The sequence below is a fragment of the Sus scrofa genome, chromosome 14, assembly GCF_054392235.1.
Source record: "Sus scrofa isolate SSC_HxYL_T2T_F1_AM1 chromosome 14, Sscrofa_HxYL_maternal_Yorkshire_Landrace_v2.0, whole genome shotgun sequence".
Classification (NCBI taxonomy): Eukaryota; Metazoa; Chordata; class Mammalia; order Artiodactyla; family Suidae; genus Sus; species Sus scrofa.
The window spans coordinates 13,898,813-13,925,974 of NC_139396.1; the positions used below are offsets into that span (position 1 = coordinate 13,898,813).

General features: G+C 52.0%; 1 protein-coding gene across 1 annotated transcript; it reads left to right on the forward strand.

Moving 5' to 3' along the window:
• Positions 1-168: 168 nt before the first annotated feature.
• LOC146396327 (NUT family member 2G-like) lies at positions 169-27,162 on the forward strand. The gene is given in 7 exon segments (XM_084995473.1): positions 169-217; positions 22,873-23,027; positions 23,295-23,569; positions 24,507-24,635; positions 25,647-25,728; positions 26,262-26,543; positions 26,995-27,162. Coding segments are annotated over 7 exon segments (1,140 nt in total).

Below are 27,162 nucleotides of genomic sequence, written 5' to 3' on the forward strand. Positions count from 1 at the left end.
CTCAGGCCCCCTGGAAGCTGCCAAGTCTAGAAAGCGGGCTCGGTGTGGAGGCCTGGCTGCAGCTGAGGACCTGGCCAGGCCTAGGGCTGACCTGCGAGGCTCTGGGAGGCACACCCTGGCTCTGGGGCTGGTTGACCCTTCCCAGCCCCAAAGGAGCAGGTGTGACCCATGTGGCACACGGAGGAGGTGGAAGCGGAACAGCAACCAGTAGGAAAAGGTTGGCCAGCCTTCCAGGGCCAGTCCAACTGGGCAGCCCCCATGGAAGCCTTGGGCACCTCCTGGTCCTAGCAACCATCCTGGCTGCCATAGTGGTGGGGAGGAAGGACAGAATGACCAAAGCCAGCAGGGGGTGGGGGTGGGTGGGGTTAAGTGGTGGGGACTTGGGTCTGGGTGTGTGTGGGTGGGCACAGTAGCTCCTTTGCGATGGGGGATGTAAAACATGGATAAAATCGTTCTGTTGTGAAATGCACTTGGTCCACTGTCATCTTGCATGTGCCTGTGTCCTCAGAGATGGGTCGTCTGAGGACAGAGAGGGGATCTGAGAGGGACGAAGCATGTGTGAGATCCCAGGCAGTCTGGATCCACAGGTGAATGACTAAGTCTTTCCTCCACAGAGACAAGGATGCCCAGGCTGCTCCTGGGAGTACACAGCTCTCACTAGCCCCAGGGACAGCCTCATCATCCCTGTCTCTCCAGCCTGCTGGGCTAGGAGGCTTCTGGGGCATCAGTTCCATGCTCTGCATCCAGGAACACTCTGGGGATGGAGAGCTGCTTCTGTCCCGTTCAGCCCTCTGGACACTCACCAGTAGTGAGAATGGAGGCTGGAGGCAGCCCTTACCTCTAGAGAGTTTCTCTCTGCCTCTCTGAAGTGGGCAGATGACAGGCTGGGGTGATCCTCCACTCCTCCAGGGTGTCCCATGGGGGTGGCCTGTCCAGAGAGGAAAAGGCTTGGCTGCAGGGACAGGACTTTCTGCTTCAGTGCCTTGTGGGTGGGGGACCATCCTATCGTATTGGTAGGATTATTGCCATGTGCTAAATGGTGGAGGCAGCGGCCTCTTAGTCCCAGTGAGGACAAAAGAAAGGAGGTAGTGAGTGACTTTAATCTCATGGCCTGTTAATGGCTTGGGTTTAGGCTCCATCATGTGAAGCTCAGTGGTCCCAACCTCACCAGCCCACTGGCATCCACCCCCAGGGAGCTTTTGATACAAGAAGACCTGGGACTTTTCATGATCAGGGATAATTTTTGGATTGGGGTGAGGAGGGTTAAGGATCTTGGGTTGTCCCTGGGAACTTCTGTGTGCCACAGGGGCAGCCACAACTTACAACATAAAAACAAGCCAACAAAAAAAAAAAAAAAAAAAAAAAAAAAAAAAGCAAAATGCCGCAAACGCCAAAAATCTAGGATTAACGCCAAGTGCAGGCACACTGAAATTGAGCCATTCACTCATGCTTTTCAATCCATTAAAACATGAAAGAACAGGAGTTTGTGTGGCTCAGCTCTAAGGACACTGATTAGGATCCATGGGGACGTGGGGATGAGGCATGGCATGGCTTACTGGGCTAAGGTTCTGGCATTGCCGTCAACTGTGGTGTATGGATGAGACATGCCTCAGATCCTGTATTGCTGTGGCTGTGCCATAGGCCAGCAGGTGCAGCTCGGATTTGACCCGTGGCCTGGAACAGCCCACAGGCCCCAATGCAGCCGACTCAAAATGGAAAAGGAAAGAATGCAATAGAATTTGCAGAAAGGAAAGATGTACAGACCATCACCAAATAGTATTTTAGGGAGTTCCCATTATGGCTCAGAAGATGAAGAATCTGACTGCTATCCATGAGTACGTGGGCTTGAGCCCTGGCCTTGTGCAGTGGGTTAAGGAATCCAGCATTCCTTGAGCTGTGGTGTGGGCTACGGATGTGGCTTGGAGCTGGCATTGCGGTGGCTGTAGCGTAGAACAGCAATGCCAGCTCTGATTCGACCCCGAGATGGGGACCTTCCCTATGCTGCAGGTGGGGCCCTCCAATGCCAATCAGAGACTCCATCTATCCAGGCATCCCTCCATCCAACAAGGAAACAGTGGATTAATGGATGGCATATTCACCGCATCACAGAAATGGCCGCCAGGCCCAGGGTGGGTGAAGGAGCTTCCCAATTTCAGGGGCTGGATTGGTGCAGCTTGTGTGAGACGGAGACAGGGGCTGGACACTCTTTACCTATGACAGACACCAAGGGGAAGCTGACCCTCTGATACCAGGGAAAGGCTCATCTCCAAACCCCTCAAGGGGGAGTCAAAGCATTGGCTGAAGAAACCCATTTGACTTAGGAGGTGGGTCCCCTGGCCTGGGTTCTGCCTTTCCAATGCCATGTGTCTCCAAGACCAAGGCACCGAGTCCCCTCTCTCCCAGTCACAGACAGCATACTATCAGTGTCTAGCCATTCCAATGGCCAGGCCATCGTGCCTTATTGGAAGGGCCTGTTTGGGTGGTGGGGATGCAGCAGTGTGTTCCAGAGGGGATTCGGGCCCTCTGGCTCACAGGTGACCTCTTGCCAGACAGGCCAAGTGATGCATCTGCAACCAGGGTGATTTCCCAGGCACTGCCTTCCTTCCTCAGATGGCAGGGATGCAAAGGGTTTGAAAGGGGGCACAGAGCACAGAGCCATCACCTACGGTCTCCTGACCGCCTCTGCCTGGGGGGGAGGAGCTTCCTGCTGTCAGAGAAGCTATTGCTAGCACACCAGTCATTGGAGGAGTTCTGGATCCCCAACATTTTGCTACTCAGCAGCATGCAGGAGGGAGCAAGGATGGTCCTTGGAAGGAGCTAAGAGTCTTGGGTGAGGGGAAACTTGCTTATTTTCTAGAGGTGCTTCTTAGTCAGTTGGGGTGAGGATGCCCGTCCTTTCAGGAAGTGCTTTGGAAGAGGTTTTAAAAAGAAAGACTGGCAACCACATGGGTTGGGAGGAAGCAACAGGGAGGGATGGAAATGTTGCTTGCTGAAGACGAGAAAGGGCAGTTCTGACTTGCTCAAGACCACCTACCTGCAGCTGGGAGGTGGGACTTCTTCCTTGAGACATCACAGTCCCTGCCAACAGCCAGGGACTCTGGCTGACAGAGCTGGGGAGTGCCTTCTGGTGCATATGTCATCGGCCTTCGGAGCCTGATGGCTGCGCCCACAGCTCAGAATTGCCCTGGGCAGTAGGAGAGAGGCTGGAGTTTTGCCCACTGGGAGTGCTGATCCCCCAGCCAGGGACTGCACCCGGCTCCTGCATGTTAACCTTCTGGTGGTAGCCAATGCCCACATGGGATCATGGCCATAGAAAGCAGCAGAGCACTGCATCTGGGCCCCCTCCTGGACCCTTCCTCTCTCTCTACTTGTAAACTGAACCAGACAACAATGAGTAGGGGTGTCTGTGAACTGGCCCTGTCAGACACATCTTCAGAAGCCCGGCATTTCCATGTTCAGGTAATCCCCTTATGGTTACAGTGTTAGGGAAATAGACAGAGACGTCCTCTGTCACAGTCATATTGGAGCCGTTCCTGCCTGGGATGTTTGGAGAACCTATACGATAAGGAAACAAAGAGCCACTGCATTTCACTCCACTGGGTCCAAAGCATATGCTGTCCATTGCAGAACAACGAGAATGAGAAGAAAGGAAGCCTCCAGATATGTGCACATGGAGATGCACCCTTCGAATGACTCCATGCTCAAAGAGGCCTCTCCAGGAGAACTTGGAAAATATATAGAACGGTAGGCAAAGGAACGTGCAGTACCTAACAGGTGGTAGGATCCAGACAAACTGGTGTTAAGAGGGAAGCAAATGGCACGAAATGCTTATAGAATACAAAAGATGCAAGGTTGCCCATCAACAACCTACGTTTTCACACAAGGCATTGAGAAAATACAAATCACAAAATACAGCAAACGCAGGAACAAAGGAGCTCACGACAATACCCTATGTTCAGAGGGACTCTAGCCAAGGAACACTAGCTTGGCTTACTGTGCACAACCATCAACTTTATAGGCTGCATGAAGACATTACTGAGGAAAACCTACATGGTCACAATGGCGCTTGCAGAACATGTGCCAGGCCCACTCATGTAAGAAACGCTCAGAAGTCTAGGAAGAGATGGACACTCCTTGAACCCCGTAAAGAACATCTCGACAAAAAGCTACACCAAGCCTCCTGCGTGATGGTGAAAGAATGAACGTCTTCCTCCTCCATCCAAAACAGGTCAGAAAGTTCTTGCTCATTTCTCCTTTTCTACTTAGTACTGTAGCTACGAGCCAGGGCAGCATGGCAGGAAAAACAAAGAAAGACCTACAGATGAGACAGGCACAAACATAATTCTCCATGCTCATGGATAGCATGGCTACCTCCACGGGAAGGCCCACCGAATCTCCAAGACACACGGAAGAGATGGAGGTTACATTATCAAAGTCTCAGTATACAAGGTCGACACAAAATCCTTCATCATATCTGTAAATCCCACCAAAGAACGTGGCACCAAAACTAAAAACACCATGCAATACACAAGATTTGCCAAAACCTTGAAGCATTTGGCTCCATCGGTCATTCTTTGGCTGCACCCACAGCATATGGAAGGTCCCAGGCAAGGGGGTCAACCTGGAGCTACAGCTACCAGCCTACAGCAAAGCCCCACCAACACCAGGTCCAAGCCACACTGCCGCTGGTGGCATCAGTGGACGCTCATCCCACTGAGCCAGGTAAGGGATTGAACCCACATCCTCCTGGACACTCTTTCAGGTTCGTCACAAACTGAGCCACAATGGGAAATCCGGGGATAGATATTTGGGATAGAGCATCTGTGTGATAAAATGAAACAAGACCTACAACAATGTAGACACGTATTATACACATGGATGGGAAGACTCAACACAGAATACTGCCAAATTCCAAAAGAAAGTTTTTTTTTTTTTGGCCCACATGGATGAAATTATTCTAAAATGGATAAAGAAAAGATAAAGGAGCCAGAACATCAAACATAATTTCGTGAAAGTACATTAATGTGGGAGGTGATTCGGCTTATGAGAACGCTCTATGCAGGGCACCTTGGCATTGCTGGCGGGATAGAGACAGACAGAGTTCAGTGTACAGAGAGAGAATGCAGAAATAGAAACATAGCAATACACCAACCTGGGATGTTCTAATACGGAAGCTCAAGGGCAGTAGAGTGGAATAGGGATAGGGTTTTTATCCGATACAAAAATGAACTCATCATGGAACATTCAGTGCAAATGTAAAATGTGTATAAATACAAATGATGCAACGTTTGCCACACAAGAAAAAACAATTGGAGCAAACCTCTGGGTCCTCAGGCTTGGCAAAGGGGTCTTCCACATGACAAGAAAAACATTACCCCAAAAGGGAAGGAAAGAACAGAAAGTTGGAATTCATCAAAAGGAAAGAAAGGCCCTTCAAAACATACATGCACCCCAATGTCCACTGAAGCACCATTTCCAATAGCCAAGACAAGGGAGCAAGCTAAATGTCCATCGGCCGAGGCATGGATAAAGAGGATGAGGTTCATATGTACGGGGGGACATCACACAATCATACAAGAGAATGGAATCATGAACGCTGCAGCTGCAAGGATGGACCTGGAAATTATCATCCTAAGTGAAGGTGGACAGGGAAAGACAAACATCGTATGATACCACTTCTAAGTGGAACCGAAAGAGAGGACACAAATGAACGTGTGCACGGAACAGAAACAGACTCCCAGCCTTGGAAAACCGGATGGGTACCAAAGGAGCCAAGTCCGGGGCAGGAGGGACTGGGGGTTTGGGACTGGCTTCTGCACACGGAGTACATGGAATGACCGGCCAACAGGAACCTGTGGTAGAGCCCAGGGAACTCTAGCCCACAGGTAGTGATAGTCGATATGGGCATAGAATCTGAGGGAGAAGGGGTGTGTGTGTATGTATGACCGAATCACTTTGCGACACAGCAGGAAATAGCACAACATGGTACCTCACTGTCCTTTCAATCAAACTGAAGATAAGTACATCAATACCGCTGGAATAGGCAGCAACAACATCAGCAACAACGAAAACATAAGCGTTCTTCCCCATGACAGCCAAAACCCTACCCCAGACAGAAAAAGGACCTCATCACATGGAAACATTTTCCTAGGTGAAAAGAAGCTACAGGTTTGGAGAAACTACCTGCCAACCACACATCTGACCCAAGTCTGGTGTCTCGAGGGAATAAGGCACTGCCAAGACATGACCATAACAGCGGGACCTATTCCACCAGAAAATGGGCAAACGTTAGGAAGAGACGGGTCACCCACCACAGCACTGTGAGTCCTGAAGGCTGGGTCCACTGTGAGGCTTCCCGGGATCCTGCTGGCTACATGAGAACACTGGGTCAGGCAGAGGGCAGGAAGGATTGCAACAACACTGCTTCCAGGAACTCCCTCGGGTTGGCCTGAGCCAGCTAAGCCGAAAAGGAGACATCAGGCTCCAAGTGCTGGAGGTGTGGACCCCTTGGGCCAGGCTGGCTGGGGCCCTTGGACCGAAGGCAGTTGTTCATGTGGGGGTGGGGGCGAGAAAGGTGGGCAGTGAGTTGTTCCCCTTCAGGCTATGGAGAGCGGGGCCGTGGGCATGCTGAAAGAGGGTGCTGGGAATCCAATGTAGGAGCAGAGTTCTATGAGGCCTGGATCTCATCTCACAGCCTGGCGTTGGAGCTCCTCTTTCAGCTTCCCTCTCAGTCGCCTAGACTCCGTTCCTTCAAGAGCCTTATATGCCATGTGCTGGAACCCCCTGCCTCATGGCCTTGGGTCATGGGCTCTGATCCGGCTTGAGTGCCCTGCACTCTGGAAACGTCCCTCCCTCACTTTGGGGAGTCGATCCTCCTTCATCCCAACCCCAGGACTGATGTTCCTTTACTTTCAAAAGACCCTTCATCCCTGGCACTGGAGACACCTGCCAAAAGGGGCTACAACTGTAATACCCGAAGTTCATATGTGGAAGGCTTCTCCCCCAGGACCTCAGAACATGACCTTAGGTGGAGCAGTCTTTTCTTTGTCTTTCCATTGCCTACGTTTGTTTGTTTGGATGGGACTGCTGGAACGGCATATGGAAGTTCCCAGGCTTGGCATCCGAACGATCCATCGATCGATCGGAGCTTTGTTAGCTGGCCTACACCACAGCCATAGCAATGCCACATCCAAGCCGGGTCTGAGACCTACACCACAGCTCATGGCCACATTGGATCCTTCCCTTCCTGAGTGAGGCCAGGGATCGAACCTGAACAATCATGGTTCCTTCTCGGGTTCAGTTCCAGGGAACAACAACAGCAAGCCCTGGGGCAGAGATTGTACAGAAAGAGCTGAAATCAGATCACTAAGGTGGCCCCGAATACAATAGGATGGGTGCCCCTATAGAAAGGGCAAATTTAGACTCTGAGTCCCACAGAGGAAGCTGCTGTGAGGGCGCAGGCTGGAGATGGGCATCTTAAATCCAAGGAGAGAGGCCTTGGAGCCAACCCAGCTTGTTTATACCAGGATCTCAGAAGGCTGGGCTCCAAAAGAGTGAGTTGATACATTCTTGTTACTTAAGCCCCATTGCCCATGGGATTGGTGAGGGCAGCTGGAGCTGACCGATTCCCTCCAAAGGCCTGGGCACTCCCAGGGCAGGAAGGTGTATCAGGGGAAGACACCCTCTCTATCCCCAGCTGGGCTCCACCAGCATCCGCACTCCTACCTTCCTCCTGGAACACTCTCCCTCTCATGTCCTCTCCCCTTGTCCATGGAGTCAGATGGAGGAACCCAACACAAGAAGTAAGGACAGAGGAGAGGAGGGCCTGTAGGGCCCCAAGGCAGCAGCAGGAGGAGACTTTCCATTGATTATTGGAGATTGCAGGCGTGGTTTGTGGGGTGGCCACTGTTGGACAGGAAGGCTAAGATGGGGCCATGGACAGCTGATGGAGCTGGTGGGGGAGGGGTGGCTGTTTGCCAAATGGAGACTGGAGTCTGAGGCAGAGACAGGAGCACAGGAGCTCAGGGGGTCTGCACCAGGCCTGCTGCAGAACCTCGAGCATGAACAGCAGCAGGGGCCAGTCTCTGGGGGCACAAAGCCTGTTCCAGGCCCAGGAGAGCCAGCAGCCTGCAGAGACTGCCATGGAACCTTGGTGTGAAGAGGAGGGACCGTGGGCTCAGGGAGAGGCATGTGCTTCTGGATCTCATCGGTCCCATGGGAGAAGCAGGTGTTATTGGTGAAGATGCTGGGGTAGGGGGCATGTCAGCCATCTAATCCGCAGTGGGCCATCCCCACGAGACACCCTGAAAAAGTGGGGTCACCCCCTTGGAATCACCCTAGGGAGGACAGGGGACTTAGGCTGCAAGCAACAGAGCTAGGTCAGAGGAGTCTCTGCCATGCACGGTCACTCAGTTGTACTTCTGGGAAGTTCCAAAGCCTTGCATCCCATGGCTGATGAGCCTGTGTAAGCCATGCAGGCAGGCACGGGCGTCCTGATGGAGGAAGCTCCTGACTGACCCTCAGGACAATCACAGGCTTCAATCTATCAGCAGATGGGCCTCTGTGCCCGGAGAACCCCTGGAGGTCCAGAAGAAGGCACTGTCCAAGGCCGAGAAGGGACATATGTACCAACAGGGCCCAAGAGAACTGGTCTGGGAGTGGAGCCTGGCCAGCTCAAGCCCCTGCAGACCTCAGCTCTGGCAAGGCCCTGGGCTGCACCAGCACACCCCTAACCGGGACCCTCTTCCTTTCTCATTCCTTTAGACATCTGGTGTTCTCTCAAGGTCTTGGTTGAGCCTTTGCAGAAGATGCCCATAACCAGGCCTGGTGGAGGCAGCCGGTCTTGCTCAGGGGGTCAGTGGGGCTTAGAAAAAGAGCAGCTGGGACTTCCTAGAGTTAATGTGCTCAGGGCCGGGCCATCTGGTGGGAAATCTCCTCAGGTCATCAGCCAAAGGGAATGTCTGGTCCTTGTGGCTGGGGGAGAGGGGCAGGGGCCATTGCCAGTTTCCAGGGCACCACAACAGGGAGTCCTGCAATCGAGGTTTTAAAGCAACAACTACAGGAGAGAGATATCAAGATACGGGAATCACAGAGAGCCCCAAACAAGTTGAACCCAAACAGGCACGCAGCAAGACCTATTCTGATAAATATGGCCAAAGTGAAACAGAAAGGGAGGAGGCCAAAGGCAGCAAGAGAAAAGCAAGGCATTCATGATGAGGGAACCCCAATAAGGTTATCAGCAGTTTTCTCTACAGAAACACTCCAGGCCAGAAGGGGGTGGCGAGACCCAGTGAAAACACTGAAAGAAAGAACAAATAATCTGCCTCCTCCAAATACCCTATCCAGAAAGACTATCATTTCAAATCGAAGGGGAAATCAAGAATTTCTCCAACAAACCAACACTGAAAGAATACTGCAATAGAAAACCCATTGTGAAAGAAATACTCAAAGGGTTCTCCAACTAAAAAAAAGGAAAATAGAAAAAACCATTGGAAAGCAGTGACTTAGAGAAGCCAGCGTACAGATATAACCATGAAGATGTCAAAAACATAAAATGAAATAAACTACATCAAATCATACAATGAGGGCAAAGAATGGAAGAAAATGTACATCCTTTTTCTTGGTTCAATGACGCGTTTGGTCCTATGTAACGGTCAGGCTAAAGTGAGCAGACATACGAAGGGGTTAACATAATAACAAAACAGGGCAACCCCAAACCAAAAGCCAACACTACATTCAAAAATCGGAAAAGGAAAGGACTCCAGCAGAGAATCAACGGAACAGAACCCATCCACCCAAAGGAAAAGAAAGAAGAAAAGATAAACACAGACTCAACGGGAAAACAAGGCTTCAAATGGCAATCAAGAGACATCTATCAATGACCACCTGAATTGTTCCTGGACCAAACGCTGCCATCAAAAGACACAGAGTGCCAGATTGGGTACCAAAGCAAAAACCTTCAATCTGCTGCCTAGAGAAGCTCACCCGAGGGCAAAGGACACGTATAGATAGAAAGGGAGGGGATGTGAAAAGATATTTCATGCCAATGGACAAGACAGGAGATCAGGAGTAGCGCTGCTCATATCCAACAAAATCGCCTTTAAAACGAAGGCCATCGAGAAAGGAAAAGAAGGACACTAGTTCACGGTTAAGGGATCCATTCCAGAAGAGGATACCACACACTTACATCTGGAATCAAATATACGGCACAAATGAACCTTTCCACAGAAAAGCAACTCATGGACTTGCAGAATATACTTGTGGTGGCCAAGGGGGAGGGGAGGGGGAGGGAGTGGGGTGGATGGGGAGCTTGGGGTTAATGCCTGCCCACTATTGCCTTGGGAATGGATTAGCAATGAGATCCTGCTGTGTAGCGCTGGGTACAAGGTCTAGTCACGTTTGACGGAGCATGATAATGTGAGAACATAGAATGCCTACATGTATGTGTAACTGGGTCACCACGTTGTACAGTAGAAAACAAGATTGTATCGGGGAAATAACAATTAAGAGTCAAAGAGGACGCGGTATATACACACAATGCAATACTCCTGCGCCATAAAACAGAGCACCCTAATGCCATCTGCAGCAACATGGATGGAACGAGACCCTCTCATCCAGAGGGAAGGAAGTCCGAAAGAGAAGGACGACTACCATACGACATCACTCATATGAGGAGTCTCATATACAGCCCAAAGGAACCTTTCCACCTAAAGGAACTCATGCACTTGGAGAATAGACTTGTGGTTGCCTAGAGTGACGGGAGGGAGTGGGATGGATGGGGAGCTTGGGGTTATTGGATGCAAACGACTGCTTTTGGAAGCGATTAGCAAGGAGATCCTGCTGTGTAGCACTGAGAACGAGGTCGAATCACTTATGATGGAGCATGATAATGGCACAAAGACGAATTATACATGTATGGGGAACTGGGTCACAATGCTGGACAGTGGAAAAAATTGTCTCGGGGATAGAACAATCAAAAAACACCCAACAAACACCCCACTAGAGGCAGTCATCAAACCACAAGAGCAGAGAACAAGGGAGGACGGGAAAAGACCAACAAAACCCAATCCGACACAGCTAATAACATGGCCATAAGAACATACAGATCAAGAAGCACCTTCAATGCAAATGCACAAAATGCCCCAACCGAAAGACATCGACTGGCTGCATGCATACAAAAAGAAGACGCATCTCCTTCTCTCTGGGTCTAGATCAAGATCTCCATCTCATTCTCCACCTCGATCTCCATCTCGATCTCGATCCAGATAGGTAGAGGGATAGACAGATAGATAGACCTGCTGTCTTCAAGAGACCCCCGTCAGTTTTAGGGACATATTCAAATTGAAAGTGAGAGGATGCAAGAAAATATTCCTCGTGCGTGGGAATTAAAAGAGAGATGGAGTAGAAAAACCGCCATCAGAAAAAGGAGTCCTTCAAATAAAGCATATTAATAAGACACAAAGAAGGTCATTACGTAACGGTCAAGGATCAATCCAAGGAGAGGAGATGGGAACTGGAAACCTATATGCACCCAATACAGGATCCTCGCAATGTAGAAGGCAACTGCTACAACCATAAAAGGAGAAATGGACACTAACACAGTCAGAGCTGGGGGCCTTCACACCCGACTCCCATCAACGCATGGGTCCTCCAGACATAAAATCAACAAGGGAACCCAGGCCTTCAATAATGCATTGGACCACGGGGCACTTCCTCCATATGTAGAGCGCTTTCCATCCCAATGAAGCAGGATACACACTCCTCTCAAGGGCACACCGGACATTCCCTAGGAGAGATCACATGCTGCATCACCAAGCAAGCCACTGTACATGGAAGGAAATTGAAATCCTATCCCACAGCTTCTATGAACCCAACGCTATGAGGCTCGAAGTCAACCACCAAGAAAACAATGGCAACAAACACCAACGCACGGAAACTCGACAGCATGCTACTCAACAACCAAGGGAGTGCTGGAGAAACCAAAGAGGAAATTTGAAGATCCCAAGAAGCAAGTGACACCAAAGATATGACAATCCAAAGCCTATGGGACGCAGCAAAGGCAGGTCGAAGAGGGACCTTTCCAGCAATACAAGCCTACCTCAGCCAACAAGGAAAACCACCAACAAACAACCTGGCCTTATGCCCAAAGCAACCAGAGAAAGACAAACACAAGGAAAGACATCCTAATGATCAGAGCAGAAAGGAAAGAGCAACGAAGAAAAATATCAGAAAGATCAAAGCAGCTACAACGGCTTCTTTGAATACATCCACCATATGGATAAACCCTTAGCCAGACTCATCAGGCAAAAAAGAGTGGACTCAAATCAATAACCATCAAAATGCACGCCAGCTTCCAATGGACATCCCAGAATACAGAGGATCAGAAGAGACTACTAAAAGCAACTCTATGCCAAGAAAACAGACTTCCTAGACGAAATGGACACCTTCCTAGCAAAGTACAATCTGCCAAGACTAAACTCCGATGACCTAGAAAAGATGACTGGGCTGATGCCAAGAACTGAAAATGACGTTGTGAGGAAAAAATTTCCAGCAGGCATTCCTGTCGTGGCTACATTGGAATGAACCTGACCCGTATAGGAGAGAAGGCAGGTGCAATCCCTGGATCCAGGATTGCCTTCAGATATGGAGCAGTCCCAGATGCAGCTCGGATCTGGCCTTGCTGTGGCCGTGGCTGGCAGCTGCAGCTGCAGCGCCAATTCCACCATAGCCAGGGCATTTCCAAATGCCATGTGTCTGCCCTGAAAAGACAAGAAAAGGCCAACCCCCCACTCCACCCACTTCCCCACAAACAAAACTATACCACCTGAGCTCTTCACATGCACATACCCAACAGGGGCCTGAACACAAACACCGACCAGTGGTGCACAATGACTACCTCATATACAGGCTCACTACCACCAGCTCCTACACAGTCGTCTCACGCACAGCCCATAGGCAAGGCCACAGCCCTGCAGTACGTCTAGGCCAGGATTCCAGAACACACACACATCGCCTATGAGATTTCTTTGTTTCCAAACACACAGACCTACCTCTGGCATCCCTCCAAATACATACTACAGAAGCCCCAGGACCTCAAATACACACACAGCCACAATCCGCCTACACGTACTAATACACATGTACACGTCTCAAACACCTATGGACACACACAGACAAATATTCCCAACCCTTGAATACAGATGCCCCAAACACTAGACATGGTGCCACCTCTCCAGAAGACAACCGCCCTGCCCCTCCCCCAACAGAGACACAAAAGGACACTGCACATGAGTGGGTGTAAACAGCATATGCATTTCAGCCCTCACCCTCAATGAGGACACACCATCTCTTCGTATCTAGGACCTGTAGAAACACCTTGGCATTCTGCCAAGAAGCGACGTGGCACACTCCCAACACCTCCATACCATAGGAACACAACCTGGTCATTCATGCACCTGGTGATAGACACACAAACGAGTAGACACACGTAGGACACATGGACCTATCGCCAGCAAACCACATAGGAAATGACTTCCACATGTCCAATGATCCTGGAACCCAACTCATCCATCTGCAAACTCGTAACACATAACCACAGCACATATTTCTCACACCAAGAAATGCACGTCTCCCACGCCCCTGTGGAAACACAGAACCTCTTCTCTCCAGCAGACGCACACTTCTCCACGTCCCCACATATATAAGCCTAACATGTCCCTCCTGAAAACTACAAGGGCATAGCCCCAGCGAATATGCCTCCAAATGCCCATGCCCCTGGAATACACACTCAAACGCATTATACACACAACTCTCCAAAACACCCAAGCGGACCCACAATTACTCAGTACACGACACAATTGCAAACCAGCACCCTACGTCCTTTCCTCCAAATACACATATAACACACTCTCGGCATATCCATAAACCCACACTCCCCAAGGCTCCATCCAAGGGCATGCACTCTTCCAGCATGCAGAATCCAGAAGCATACCAATACGGCACGGCCACCTATGTAGCATTCACCCGTCCCAGATGATAGGCCGACTCGCCCTCTACATATCAAAAGACACATGCACGGCTCTGGAACATGTGCTACACACAAAAAAGCAAAGAGCCATATGACAGGCCGTGAACACACAAATAATCATCCTAAAGGGAAGGACAGAGGAGGATCCTTAAAGAGCAGAAACCGCCCACGGGGGATGGGTTAAATACAAGCTTTAAAGGGGTCTTCAAAATGGCCTAAAGCTGATGATCACTCAAGAAAAGGAACCCAGCCCTGACTTACCCGACTTGAAGGAAGACCAGATGCATCGAAGTGCCAGACACGATCAAGACACAACCCCCAAGACTTCAAGCACAAGACAACAGATATGGAGGTGGAGTCCTGCTGCATGAGGTCAAGGAGAGAAGAGTCCTGGACAAGGAGCATTTCTGCACCTCACCCAGACAGAAACACAGGGGAGAGGGGACACGCCTAGGTAAAAGAGGACAGGAGATGGAAACCTGAGATGAATTACCCCAGTTGATATATGACCAAACGCCTGGGAATACACACCGATTTGAACAAGCACTGTGACAGCACAGGGCACACCATCCATATAGGGCACAATGAGGAGCTGGAGATGGAAGCCTTGTTATCCACCCTCCAATGAGGAAGAAGGCAGTCGTCTCCCCTCCCCACTGGGCCTTGGATTCTAGAAATGTAGCTCTCTTGGTTCTTGGGGCTGCTCTGCTCCCTGGCCAGCTTACGCGTATCTCCCCCCAGGGTCTTATGCTCCTAAACTCACTCTTTACCTGGGGCTTGTCTTCATGCCAAATGCTTCCTGCCACGAAGCAGAAGAACCAGAGCTTCATCAAATCCTGACACCTGGTGAGGGGTCTGAGAGTGCAAAGACAGTGGGTTTGATCAGGTCGAGGCGTTCCTTTGTGGCATGGAAGGCTAAGGATTCTGAGTGTTCACTGCAGTGGTCCCGATTGCTGCTGTGGCACTCCGTCCGTGGACGGGGAAACTCCACATGGGGCAGATGCCACCAAAAAGAAGAAGTCTGTGTGCTCGAATCCTCTCTGAACCTGGGATCCTGGATTCAGGTGCCAAGCTGAGGGCAAGGTAGATTCCAGTCCCACTCTCAATTTTGGCTGCGGTCAAGTCCCAACTACGAAGTTTCACTACAGGCCCCAAAGGTACACACACACAGATCGGCCCCTGGACTTCCCTAACATTGCCCTGAGGCCTAGGCAGATAATCCTACCAAGTCCACCAGGAGACACACATTCCCCAACTTCATGGCGGAAAACATCCATGAAAAATAGGCCCCTGAACACCAACTGACAAACACCTAAACGCCAGCTCCTGGACTATGCCTCTGTTACATCTCAGCACCCTCCAAAGACAAACGCTCACCCAAACACAGGCATGATCTCCCCTTACACACATATCCATAGACAAAACCCAACCAACCCGCACCTTTGACGGATTACCAGATTCCCGACAACCAGGTGGCCTTGTACCAATCCCCCCTAGGCTTGCAAATCCATCACAATTTACTTCCGACTCCAACTAGTTGGTCAACACTACATTCAGCAAGGCTGCCCCCAACAGAGACCCAAGCATGCCCTTTGAACAGAAGTGCTGACCAACATTGGTATGTGAGAAAGGAAGACACCAGTGAAACCAGGAGCCTGGATGGTACATCTTCACTCCTTTTCCCATGCCCTGAGCTACTTCTTGTGAACCCCATGAGAGTTTTCAAATTGGAAATCTTCCTTCGAGCTTTCCTATGCTTTCCTCCTCTTTGCACAAGGAGTCTGCAGCGTGCACAAGAGCACAGAGCGGTCACACCCAATGGCTGAAGAGTCCCCATATTCCTTAGCAGGGCTGTCACGGAATGAACGCTAAAGGCCACCAGGATGGGCTCCACCCTCAGGCAGGCCACCCCTTGGGAAAACACCCTCTTTGCTCCCACGTGCACTACTGACTACCCAAGCGGACCCTCCTCAACAGACACTAGGAGCGGTTGGGGGATGGTAGTCTCTGTGCACAACAGCTCAGTCAGCAGGGGACAGGTGGGAAGAGGAGGGAGGGAAGGAAGCATCAGAAGAGCTGGCCCAGGAGCTCCCTCCAAGACAGGAATGTCATGGAGGATTTGCATTCGCTGGAAAGCTCTCTGGTGTTGTCTTCCTGTCTTCTCCCTGGGAGCTTCTGTGGCCATCGCTTCTTAAAATCTATCTCTTGGGAGATGAACCCCCATGGTCACACTGCATTGGTGAAACCCATGCATTTAGATAGGATCCCCATACAAGAGTTTGCAGAGATCCAGCCTAAGCACAGAATCCTCAAAGTGGGCCAAGGACATTCATGCCCTTTGGGCCACAGTACCTTAGGCTGTGTGGGCTCTTTGGGTTGGGATTTGCTTGTCTAGAAAGAGAAGGGTCTTTCCCCTAGCAAATTGGATGGATCCATTAAAGAACCATTCTAGCACGCAATTGGAGATCTGGGAACCTCTCTTCAGAGATGGTGCTCCATGCCTAGAGAATTTCCAAATGCCTCGATTCTCCACGCATGTTTTTTCTTCATGTCTTTCTTTAAAACATGGAGCTTGTTCAATAAAGGTTGGTGCACAGGTGTGTCTCCTTTGTACGGTTCTGGTTGTCCTGGTTATGCTGGTGAGCTAAACGTGACCCTCTTGGCCAGTCACAAGACAGCAGGTTCTTTGGGGACACTACTCCTCTCCCTCCCTACGTTTTGCACGACATAGTGGAAGTTCAGGTGGCCATCTACCCACAAAGAAGTAGGAGCAGATTCAACATACTGACCTGACTTGGTAATGCTCGCCAAAGAAACTTGAACCCTCAGATCCCTTTTCTGGTCCGTGGCAACATCAGAGCATTTCTTCCTCCACAGGACACCTCTCAAGACCCTTACATCTATCTGATGACACCCAGAGCTCCCAAGGGCACAGACTTGAAACGTCCACAAGACACTAACCTGGGATCTCTCGGTGCCTTTCAATTTCCATGTGGGAGTGGAAGGTTCACTGTCTCCTGATGCTAGTGATCCATCTCCAGAGATGTGTCTCCTCAGCCGCCAGTGCCTGCCCCGAAGCTCTCTGCAGGAACAATCAGAGCTCATGGTCCAAAGGACGTTGAGACACCCACTTCCATGACTGGTTTCCCTAATTACAGTGCAGCTGATTTGACAACCTCTGCCTCTCCGATGTCGGCATGTAGGGTTCTGAGGTAGTATAAAATAATGAACAACAGAAGGAGTTCGTGTCATGGTGCATCAGAACCGAATCTGACTAGGAACCATGAAGTTGCGGGTTCCACCCCTGGCCTCGCCCGATGGGTTAAGGATCGGGTGTTGATGTGAGCTGCGGTGTAGGTTGCCATCACGGCTGGGATCTGGCATTGCTGTGGCACGGGCATAGGCCAGGGGCCACAGCTCTGATTGGACCCCTAGCCTGGGAATCACCCGATGCCATGGATGCGGCCGTCAGAAGTCCAAAGTCAGTCAAAAATGATGGAAGAAGTGGGAGCACCTCGTTTCCACAATGCAACTTTTGTATCAGTGTCCCTGAGAAGACTCATGCCAATAGGACATCTGGGGAGGGAGTAGGGTGGATTGGGAGCTTGGGGTGAAGGGATGCAAAGGATTGGCTTTGGCGTGGATTAGCAATGAGATCCTGCTGTGTAGCACTGGGAACCTGTGATGGAGCATGCTCATGGGAGCGACTAGAATGTGTACATGTGTGTGTACCTTGGTCACCATGCTGTACAGTAGCAAAACCATTGTCTTGGGGGAAGAACAATTCAAAACCAACCAAACAAGAAACCCCCACAAATACTACATCTGAGCTATGCGTGAGAATCTTGTAACAAATTGCAGGAGTGGCTGAAGAAGGGGAGGAAGCAACAAGCAAGCCTGGCCTTCCTGAATGCCTGGGTACAATGGGTGTCTCAGCAATCTTCTCATATGAAGGTCTTGTTTGAAAACCCTTGAAATGTTTCTTCAGTATAAACGCTCCAATAGAGAGCCCTATTCCCATGGTGCTCAGTTGTGCAGTGCCCCATCCAGAGTTTCTTCCTACAAAGCTCACCATGGCATTGCAGGAGATACTCTCGCCTCAGCTTCTCACCCTCTTTGGAGTCCATGTTCCTTTGCAAGGGGCAAGAAGCTTCGGAAGCACCCACACAAGTCCTTTTTCTCAATCTGCAACAATCCTTTCAACCTCTCCTTCCTTGCCCAACACCCTAACAGCAGGAGGAATTGTAGTTCTGCTACTGCACACAGGGACTCTTGCCTCCCAAGAGATTTGCTTGCAGTCCTGGGAGGTTTTCACCCCTCACCTCCCTTGATGATGTTCCCGAGACCTCGCCTCTCACCACACAAGATGGACATATGCATTCCTATCACTTGCATCGTGATAAGCTGACCTTACCTCCCAATCTGAACGTTTCTTCAGGTGTGTTTCCGTTTGGCTGTGTCAGGGATGCTACTTTGATTCCCATGCAGACAGCACCATAGGCAAGGACGAGCCTCGATTCTCAAGAGCAAGGGTATGGGATACAGACAGGAAATGCACCAGCTTTTAAGCGGGGCTTGCTGGGGAGGACTTTGATGCGAGTGGGTTTGGACACGTGGAGATTGGACATTGGTGGATAAAAAGCTGGCACTGTGTCAAAGGGCACACCCACATCACGGGCAGTCGATGTTTTCACACCTACAAAAGCCTGCAATTCCCATCATGGCTCAGCAGACATAAACCCCCCTAGGATCTGTGAGGATGCACACTCCATGCCAGCCTCCTTCAGTAGAATAAGGATCCGGGGTTGCCCTGAGGTGTACTGTAGGTCCCAGACGCAGCTTGGATCCCACATTGCTCTGGCTATGGCAGAGGCCTGCTCGTGCAGGTCCGATGTGACTCCTAGCCTAGGAGCATCCACAGGCAGCACGTGTGTCCCCCAAAGGAGAAAGCAATTAAAACAGGAGACCCCCCCCACACACATACATCTGGTTCTTTCACATAAGGAAAGAGAAGATTTTGTCTTCTCCTCCCTTACTTCTGTCCTTAACCACATAAAGCTCAAAGACGCAATAGTATCTCTTGGCTCTTCCATTGCCATTTCATCCAAAGAGCCTGCAGATTTGGCGTCCCTTTGCCATTTTCTTTTGGGTTGAACCAAAAGGCACCTTTCGGTCTCCACTCCAAGTTCTCATTCCCTCAAGAACTGCCCACTCCCTGAAGTCTAATATGGTACCCTTATGGGCGAGTCTTGCCAGGTGCATGCTGATTCCAAGGGAAAGGTAAACTTCAGATACACAGGGAAAGTACTTGCAGTAAAGATATGTCCAAAATGGTGAACGGGACACAGGTCAGGCTAAATGCAGGCACTGTGTATGGGAAATGAAAAACTCAAATGGAGCTGCACATTTACTATTGTTTTTGCCTGGCTTTGAGTACTCTGCCCTTTCAGTACATTGAATTTCAAGAGAATTGAGGAACTCCCATGTTAAAAATGCATCCCGTAACAGAGGAGCCACAATATCAGTAGGAAGGCAACAAAAGGAAAGATACTCAGGTCTACGGGGACGCAATTTAATTTTCTCCTTTCCTTTTTTATTTTTCTCAAGAGGAACTCTTTGATCTTACAAGAGGTTAGGTTTTCCACTGCAGTTGATTTACAATGTTTTGTCTACTTCTGCTGCGTAGCCAAAGGACCCTGTCCTACAGACAGATGTATGTATATATGATATATGATACATATATATCTATATAGGATACATACATAATCACTTTCTCACATTATCCCCCAACCTGTTCCATCACAATTCCAAGATGGAGTTCCCTGTGCACATGGTACATTTCAACCAGAGACAAAGGAATACTACCTCCAAAGGAAAACGGATGGCATTCAAAGTTGCTTGCCCAAAAGATCTCTGAAAAGATGTGAATGAAACAGGTATCTCTGTTCCCTGGTGGGAACGAGGAATGAGTGGACAGGGGAAAGAGGGGAGAGGAGGACTCAGCACTCCATATGCTATTCGGCATACGTGGACTGTATCCCTGCGAGGGGAGGATTTGTTGAAAATGTTACATTCAAACATTTAAAAGCGAAAAGCTCCAATACTTACCAGCAATGTCATAATATGGGAAACACGTCAGACTGATCTCTGGTCCTGAACACGTGGGCTGTGCAGTGGCTTTTTGGATAGGCTGGGCCTTTCCAGCACAAGGGAACATGAGGAAGGTGGGTCCTGCTGGATTCTGGTTGGCACACAAGGACGGCTTCCTTAGGAAAGACGGACACACACCAATCACAAATGGTGGGTCTGCTGAGAGAAGCCAAACCATAAACATTGGGTTCCAGATGGCCATATGAAAACCGACGTGGTTATCAGATGATAAAAGGTAAATTGTGTTCAGAAAGTCTGGCCTCTGGGGAAGGGAGACAAGAGCCAGGACGGAAGCTGAACAGGTTGAAAGACAACAAACAAGTTGATGAATAACGAAGGGAAAGGGAACATCAAGAGAAAACTTGGTGCTGTGACTCTGAAAACTAACACATACATTGCCTGACGAGGCACTCGACAATTGTCTGGCCCCTGCATAAGGTGGAAGAAACGTCTGGTTCTTGCCTCCCTGCAGAGGCCAGCATGGAATGGCACCACACCCCCACCCAGGCTCACCTTCCCTCGGCCCCTCCCCCACTGCAGAATGACTGGAGGCCCGCATTCTACTGTTGAGATTCAAACTTGGGCTCCTTTACTTGCCTCCTGAGCATCTGTTGGGGCAGGTCCCTCGCTGGGTCCTGCTCTTGACTGTCCACGTTGAGGCCACCAGCCCGTGGTGGTCCAGGCCCATGCCTGTGGGAATGGCTTCAGAAGGCGGTAAGCCTCTAGGCAGGGGCTGTTTTCCAAGAGAAAGGGCCTCCCTCAAATCCCTGGGTTTCCGTTGGGACCCTTCACTGTGGACATGGAGTTGGACTGAAGGAGAGGAAGGCGAGAGCACTGCACCTCAGGGACATCACAGCTGGGGAGCCTGTAGAAACCTGAGGCTGCCCTGGGGAGGACAGCTGCTTGCAGGTGGTTCAAGAGGCCTTGCTCTGGCTGGGAGGCAGGATGGCAGCAGGTAGGTTGGCGGTTTCTAGAAGGGAGACAAGCCACTTGGAACGTGTGTGTAGCCAGTGTCCTGTGGCTGGCCCTGGGTGGGTCATGGGGAAAGCCTAGCCCCGCCTTGTGGTCCTCAGGCATCTGAAGCTCGCCTCATCAGACCTCTCTAAGGGATTGGAACTGGAGCATACTCTGGCTGATGGGGGCGTGGAATGGGAGGGTATAGTCAGAAAACGATTCAGTGCTGGTGGGTGTTGTCTGTGGCCACATGCTCAGGAAAGGGTCTGCTATGAGCTGGGCAGGATGTGACTTTCGCTGCCATGGCCCAGAACGTTTCCCACCATCCCGCCCAGAACTCACTTCTCAGGTCAGGCAACTGTGGCCTTGGATTCCACAAGGGATGGGCAACCAGGTGACTTCACCCAAGCTAGGACTCGTGGGCCTGAGGTGTTCTGTATTGGTTTCCCTTTTGTGGAAATACGTCTCTGCAGACATGGCGCAGCCTGTCAGGTGGCTCATGGCAGAAGCTGAGGCCTGACTTTGAGATGAGGCCTGTGTTCCTATTTCAAGTCACTACTACTACATGTGGAGAGAGGCTGGTGCAGGTGGAATGCCTAGGAAGGCTGCTTCCTTTGTAAAGGTGGGGGGGTGAAGCAGTGTAGCACAGAAGCAGGAAGATGATCTAGTCTGCTACCCTGGAACCTCCTAGGATACCTGTGGAGGTCAATTCGGTGCCTCGTGGTATGTACCTCCTTCTCCTGAATGGGCGGTTTTCTCACAATGGCACCTGACTCCTGCCTGCTTCTCAGTTTGTCCTCACTTTCCATTATTGGGAGCTGGAAGGGGAAGGACCCCAGGCAGCCTCTACTCCCATGACTTTTGTCACATGAGCCACCCTGGGCCCGTGCTCATCTTCGGAAGCCAACCCTGGATGGGAAGTGGCAAAAATGCAGGGGATACACACCGACTTCTCAGACCTCTCTCTGAGGAGCAGAACTGCATGGTGGGAGGGATTCTGGGCCATCGGGATGGGGTGGCACACCTTAGCCCCCGTGAAGTGTCCACTCTGGGTGGTTCGGAGAGGCAGGTGCATGCTTGGTGGGGCTGTTCTATGTTTGTCTAAGGGTTCTGTGTGCAGAGCGATCTTCTCAGCCTTTGAGAGGTGTTGTGTGAAGTCAAGAAAGAAAGACAGAACAGATGTGTGCTGAGCATCCCGAGAGGAAGGGTTGAGGAGGATGTGAGGCCCTTCGACTTTAGACAGTGGAGGTCCATCAAAGGCCTCACGGTGCCTGGAAGGACTTTGGAGAAGGCCCTTACCTGCCAGTGACCTTGCTGAGGGGCATGCTCAGAGTAGATGGCCTCTCAGGTCCAGGACGTGGGGACAGCCTGTGAGGACGAGGTGTCAGGGAGCTCCTCAGGGAGGCTCTCCAATCCCTGCTGCTGAGCTGAGCATTTCTCGGTAGACAGGGGAAGGGAACTTGGTGTGGGGGATCAAGGTCACCAGGGCAGTAATTCTCAACCACAGGTCAGACCATGGAAATCCCTCCACGACATCTGCACAACACACAGCTTCCTCGGGCCAAATGCCCTCTCCCACTGAAGTCAGAACATGAAAATCCCTCCATGACATCTGCACAACACACAGGTTCCTTGGGGCAAATGCCCTCTCCCACTGAGGTGTGCCCTCTGAGTCCCCAGAGACCTTCCGTCCATGTCACCCCTTCTCCTCTTCCATTCACCCCTTTCCTTTCTCTCCACAGCATTTCCACTGCTGGGGACGGATGTGGTCATGCCCCCTGGGGCCTCACGCTCCTATCCTCCCCCAACTCCTGGCTCCCAACCCCAGCCAGCTTGGGAGCAGCACCTGCCACCGCCCATGGCCCCATTACTCCTGCCTGGCAGCACCCTATTGCAGCCAGCTCACCCCATGACACCTCGGGTGACTCCTGCTGACCATGGCCCCATTGCCCCAGGGCTTGGCAACATCCTTGTCGCAGTCTGGTCAGGAGGGAGGTCAGCATTGCCCCACCAGTCTCAGGCCTTTGGGCGACCTCAGGCCCCACTCAATGGGAATGCTTCCAGGGCCGTCATGGGGAGTGCTTTGTGTCCTGCACCGATTTGCATAGCAAGCCCTTTGGGGGACAGCGGGGTGGCTGCCCCAGCTATTGCAGCAGCTCAGGCTGGCAAGGGAGGCTTGGCCCCAGGCCTTCCTCCTCAAGCTGCACCGCCAGCTGCCCAGATGGCCTTCATCCTGCCCCCAGCGAGCTCTGGGCCGTGGCCACATGGCACCTCTGGGGCAGGCAGCCTGCATGCCTCCCAGCACACGGGCCCTCAGGAGGACGCCTCTCACCATAAGAGTGTCTATCAGAACTTCCGACGCTGGCAGCGCTTCAAGTCCCTGGCCCAGAGTCACCTGCCCCAGAGCCCCGATGCAGAAGCTCTCTCCTGCTTTCTCATGTAAGTGACCTCTCAGGCCCTCATTAGCTCAGCTGGAGCCTTCGCATATACAGGACCTTGGCATGGCCTCCCTGCTTAGGCTTCCAGGCATCCTTTCACCTCGAAAGAAGGAGGGTTGACAGCAATGTCCATGCTATGAGGAGGCACATCTGCACTCAGATGTGTCCCATGTCCAGTCCATGACATCCCGTCCGTGCCTTAGCTCAGCTACCACCACCATGCAAGACCAGTTGTCTCATTTTCTGCACTGCCATGATAACATTGAGTGCAGGAGAGCAGTCCGAGAGGGTCCTGCTCGGATGTGAGGAGCCACAGTTTGAATGGGACCTGCTTCTCTGGTGCTACCTCCTTTCAACATGGACCTGGGCCTCTGGCAGCCAGTGGGTATCACTTCAGATAAGGCTTAGGACATTCAGGCCCAGGACGGAGCTTTCTGCATGCCCGGTCCTTGTTGTTCTGAAGAAGTCCAGTGTGAACGGGGAGGTGGTCGAGCTGTCCTAAGGGCAATGGTCTATTCTCCTAGAGTGGTGAGCCTGGCAGGAACATCCCTCCTAGACCCGAGGTCCCTCCAAAAAGGGGGACTAGGCCATCTAGTGCAGAGACCTGGGCAGAAGAATCCTTGGAATTCTCAAACCTGTTAGCAGGTAGACTGGCACCTTCCCTCCCACATTGAGGGGGCTGCATTTTATATGAGATGGCAAACCCCCCCAGCCACAGTGTCCCAGCTATAGCCAGGGAGTGGACAAGCATCCTCTGGTGAGTGGGAGGTGGTGGCACCAGGCACCAGGAAGGCTTGCCTTTGCTCTCCAGACACCCTCGTCTCCCCCTCTTGAGCCTGGGTTTGGCAGGGCTGGGGCCCATGGAGGCCTTGGAGCTGGGTGGGGTTGGGCAGTTGGGGGCTGGGCTGTACCAAGAGACTGACCCTGAGGGCTTACAGCCCAGTGCTTTGCACCCTGGCTCGCCTGAAACCCACCATGACGCTGGAGGAGGGAATGCGGCAGGCCATGCAGGAATGGCAGCACATGAGCATCGTTGAGAGGATGGCCTTTTATGAAATGGCAGCAAAGTGAGTCAGGGTCCTGGGCCATGGGCGACATGGTGGGGTGGGTGGTGGGTGATGGGCAGGCCCCAGGGCAGGATCTGGCTCTGGTGCTAGCAATCAGAGAGGATGCAAGAGGAGGCTGGCACCTGACACCTCCTGTTCCCTGAATCCCCAAATCCTATTGGCCTCCAGAATCCCCTCTGCCACCTGGAGAGCTTGGCTCTTCCAGCCTGCCTGTCCCAGGAGCTCTGCCCTACCGTGATGCTGATGTGGGGAGGCCTCAGAATCGCCTTGGGGAGCACGGCAGCCCAGGAGGTGGTCCCCTGAAGGCATGGGGGCTGTGCAGGGGTGAGGACTCCACCCAGCAGCCTGGCACCCCTTCATGCTGGGTGCCTGGCCGTCACTGACCTAGCATGTGGTAGGCCTCTCCTCATCAGCGATGGCTGGAATGGGCAACCGGCCATCCCTGGGGAAGCCCACGGGTCTCTGGCCGTCCCTGTCATTTCTGCATGGGAATCTCCTAGTTTCCAAACAAAACCAAAGGAGCAGCTAGCACTCAGTGGCAAGAGATGCCTCACCTCTAAGGGTAGGATCCCCACTCCAGCCTGTGCTGGGCCCTGTCTCATGTGTGCTTTCCCACAATCTCACTCCCAGCCCCAGATTCTGGGTTCGGGCAAGGGCTCTGTGGGGATACGTGCCTGACCAGGCCACTGGCCATCTCCATTTTTTGGGTCAGACAAGGTCCAGGGGCACATGAGCAGGGGCCCCCACAGCCGACATGGTGTCCCTAAGCCTGGTCCCAGAGATTGACCTGGATCTCTGCTGGGCCATGCCCTCCAGCTCCAGGGCTGGTCATTCAGGAAGAGGCCCAGATCTTGGACCTGCGCCAGAGCAGCTCCCTGCTGTGACAGCACCGCACAGCGCCCTGACAGCCCCAAGGACACGCTCTCCTCACCCCCTCGGTCCTGCTGCCCTGGGTGGGCTCCAGAGCCCAGGTGGCTTTCTCACTGGGGCCTGTCCCTCAACACCCCCCAGGTTCATGTAATTTGAGGAAGAGGATGAGATCAGGATGGGGAACGTGTCCTGCACAACGTGGGCACAGGGCATGCCTCCTCCAGCTCCAACAAAGCTGGCTCCTCAGGAACCCACATCCTGCAAAAGGGGCACTCAGTCTGTGAATCACCTTCACCCTGGAGGTCAAGGCACAGGTAAGAGAGGCCTAGGCCTGGTCCCTGTTCCCAGATTGCTCCTTTTCCCTCAAGGGGGCATTGGTCTTTCAACACAGATAGCCCCCGAGGGGGTGTCAGTGCCCCCTTTCCCCTCTGGGGTGTGGACCTGGTCCATTTAGAACCTCATCACCCTCCTCCCCGTCTAAGGGGCCCCTGTGAAATATGCCTAACAAGTGTGCTGGTGGGGAGACCCTTGATCATTAGATGTTCCACACGTTCTCACACCTGACTTTTACCTGTCCCTGACTTGAATCTGGCCTCCCACAAAACCTGAGGCTCTGGCTGCTCCTCCCCCTTCCCACATGCATATCCATTGCCCCACAACAATGCCCTCCCATGTGCCTGCTCAGGGGTCATCATCTGGGCGCTGTGTCCCCTCACTTTCCCTTCCTCCTGCTCTGCCTCAGCCTGTGCTCCAAGGAAACACGGCCCCAGGGTCCAGCACACCCACCCAAGGCCACGCAGAGCCTGGCAGCTGCTGGAGAACAAGGCCCCCAAGGAGATTCCCCCTGAGGCTCGCAGGGAGCACGGGGACATCCCGCAGGCACTGCTGGGTCCTGGCCCCTCAGCCACAGGGGAGTCAGATATGGAATGTCAAGAGGATGGATATGAGCTGCCACAGGACGAGGACGGCTGCTTCCCAGACCCGGATCTCCTCAGCTACGTGGACAAGCTGTGTTCCCAGGAGGACTTTGACACCAAGGTGGGCTGGGCCTGGAGTCTGAGACTCCAGGATTCCAGGGAGAGATGCTTTTCGCACACTAGTTCTGGATTTGGCCCAGGATAATGGGATTTAGGCTCTGGTCCTTGACCCTGACATCTGTGTGTCTTCCTGTGTGTCTGAGTGTACTTTGGTGCATAGGATGTGTATATGTGGATGTGAAAGTTGTACATGTGTGTGTGTGTCTCTCTCTTTGGAGGCCTTTGTGTGTCTGTGTCAGTGCCTATGTGTTGGTGCTTTCGAGCCCATGTGTCTGCATGTACACCTGCTTGTGAGCTTTATGTAAGAGTAGACAATGCCTGTGGGAGTTTAAAACTCCCCCTTTGTGAGGGGGGCTATGGATTGGCCTCTGCTAGTCACGTTTCTCCCAGGCCTTCCCGCCTCCCAGGGCACACCTGCCAAGGCTGCTCACAGCCTCTTCCTTCCATTCCAGGTGGAGGCGGTCATTCACCCCCGATTCCTGGCAGAGTTGCTTTCCCCAGAACCAGAGCTGGATCTCTCGGGCCTCACTGAGCAGCTGCAGCAGGAGGAAGGACTCTCCCCTGAAGAGGTGGCCAGGGGAGGGACTGACACTAGGGAGACTGGGGGCAGGGGGGGGTAG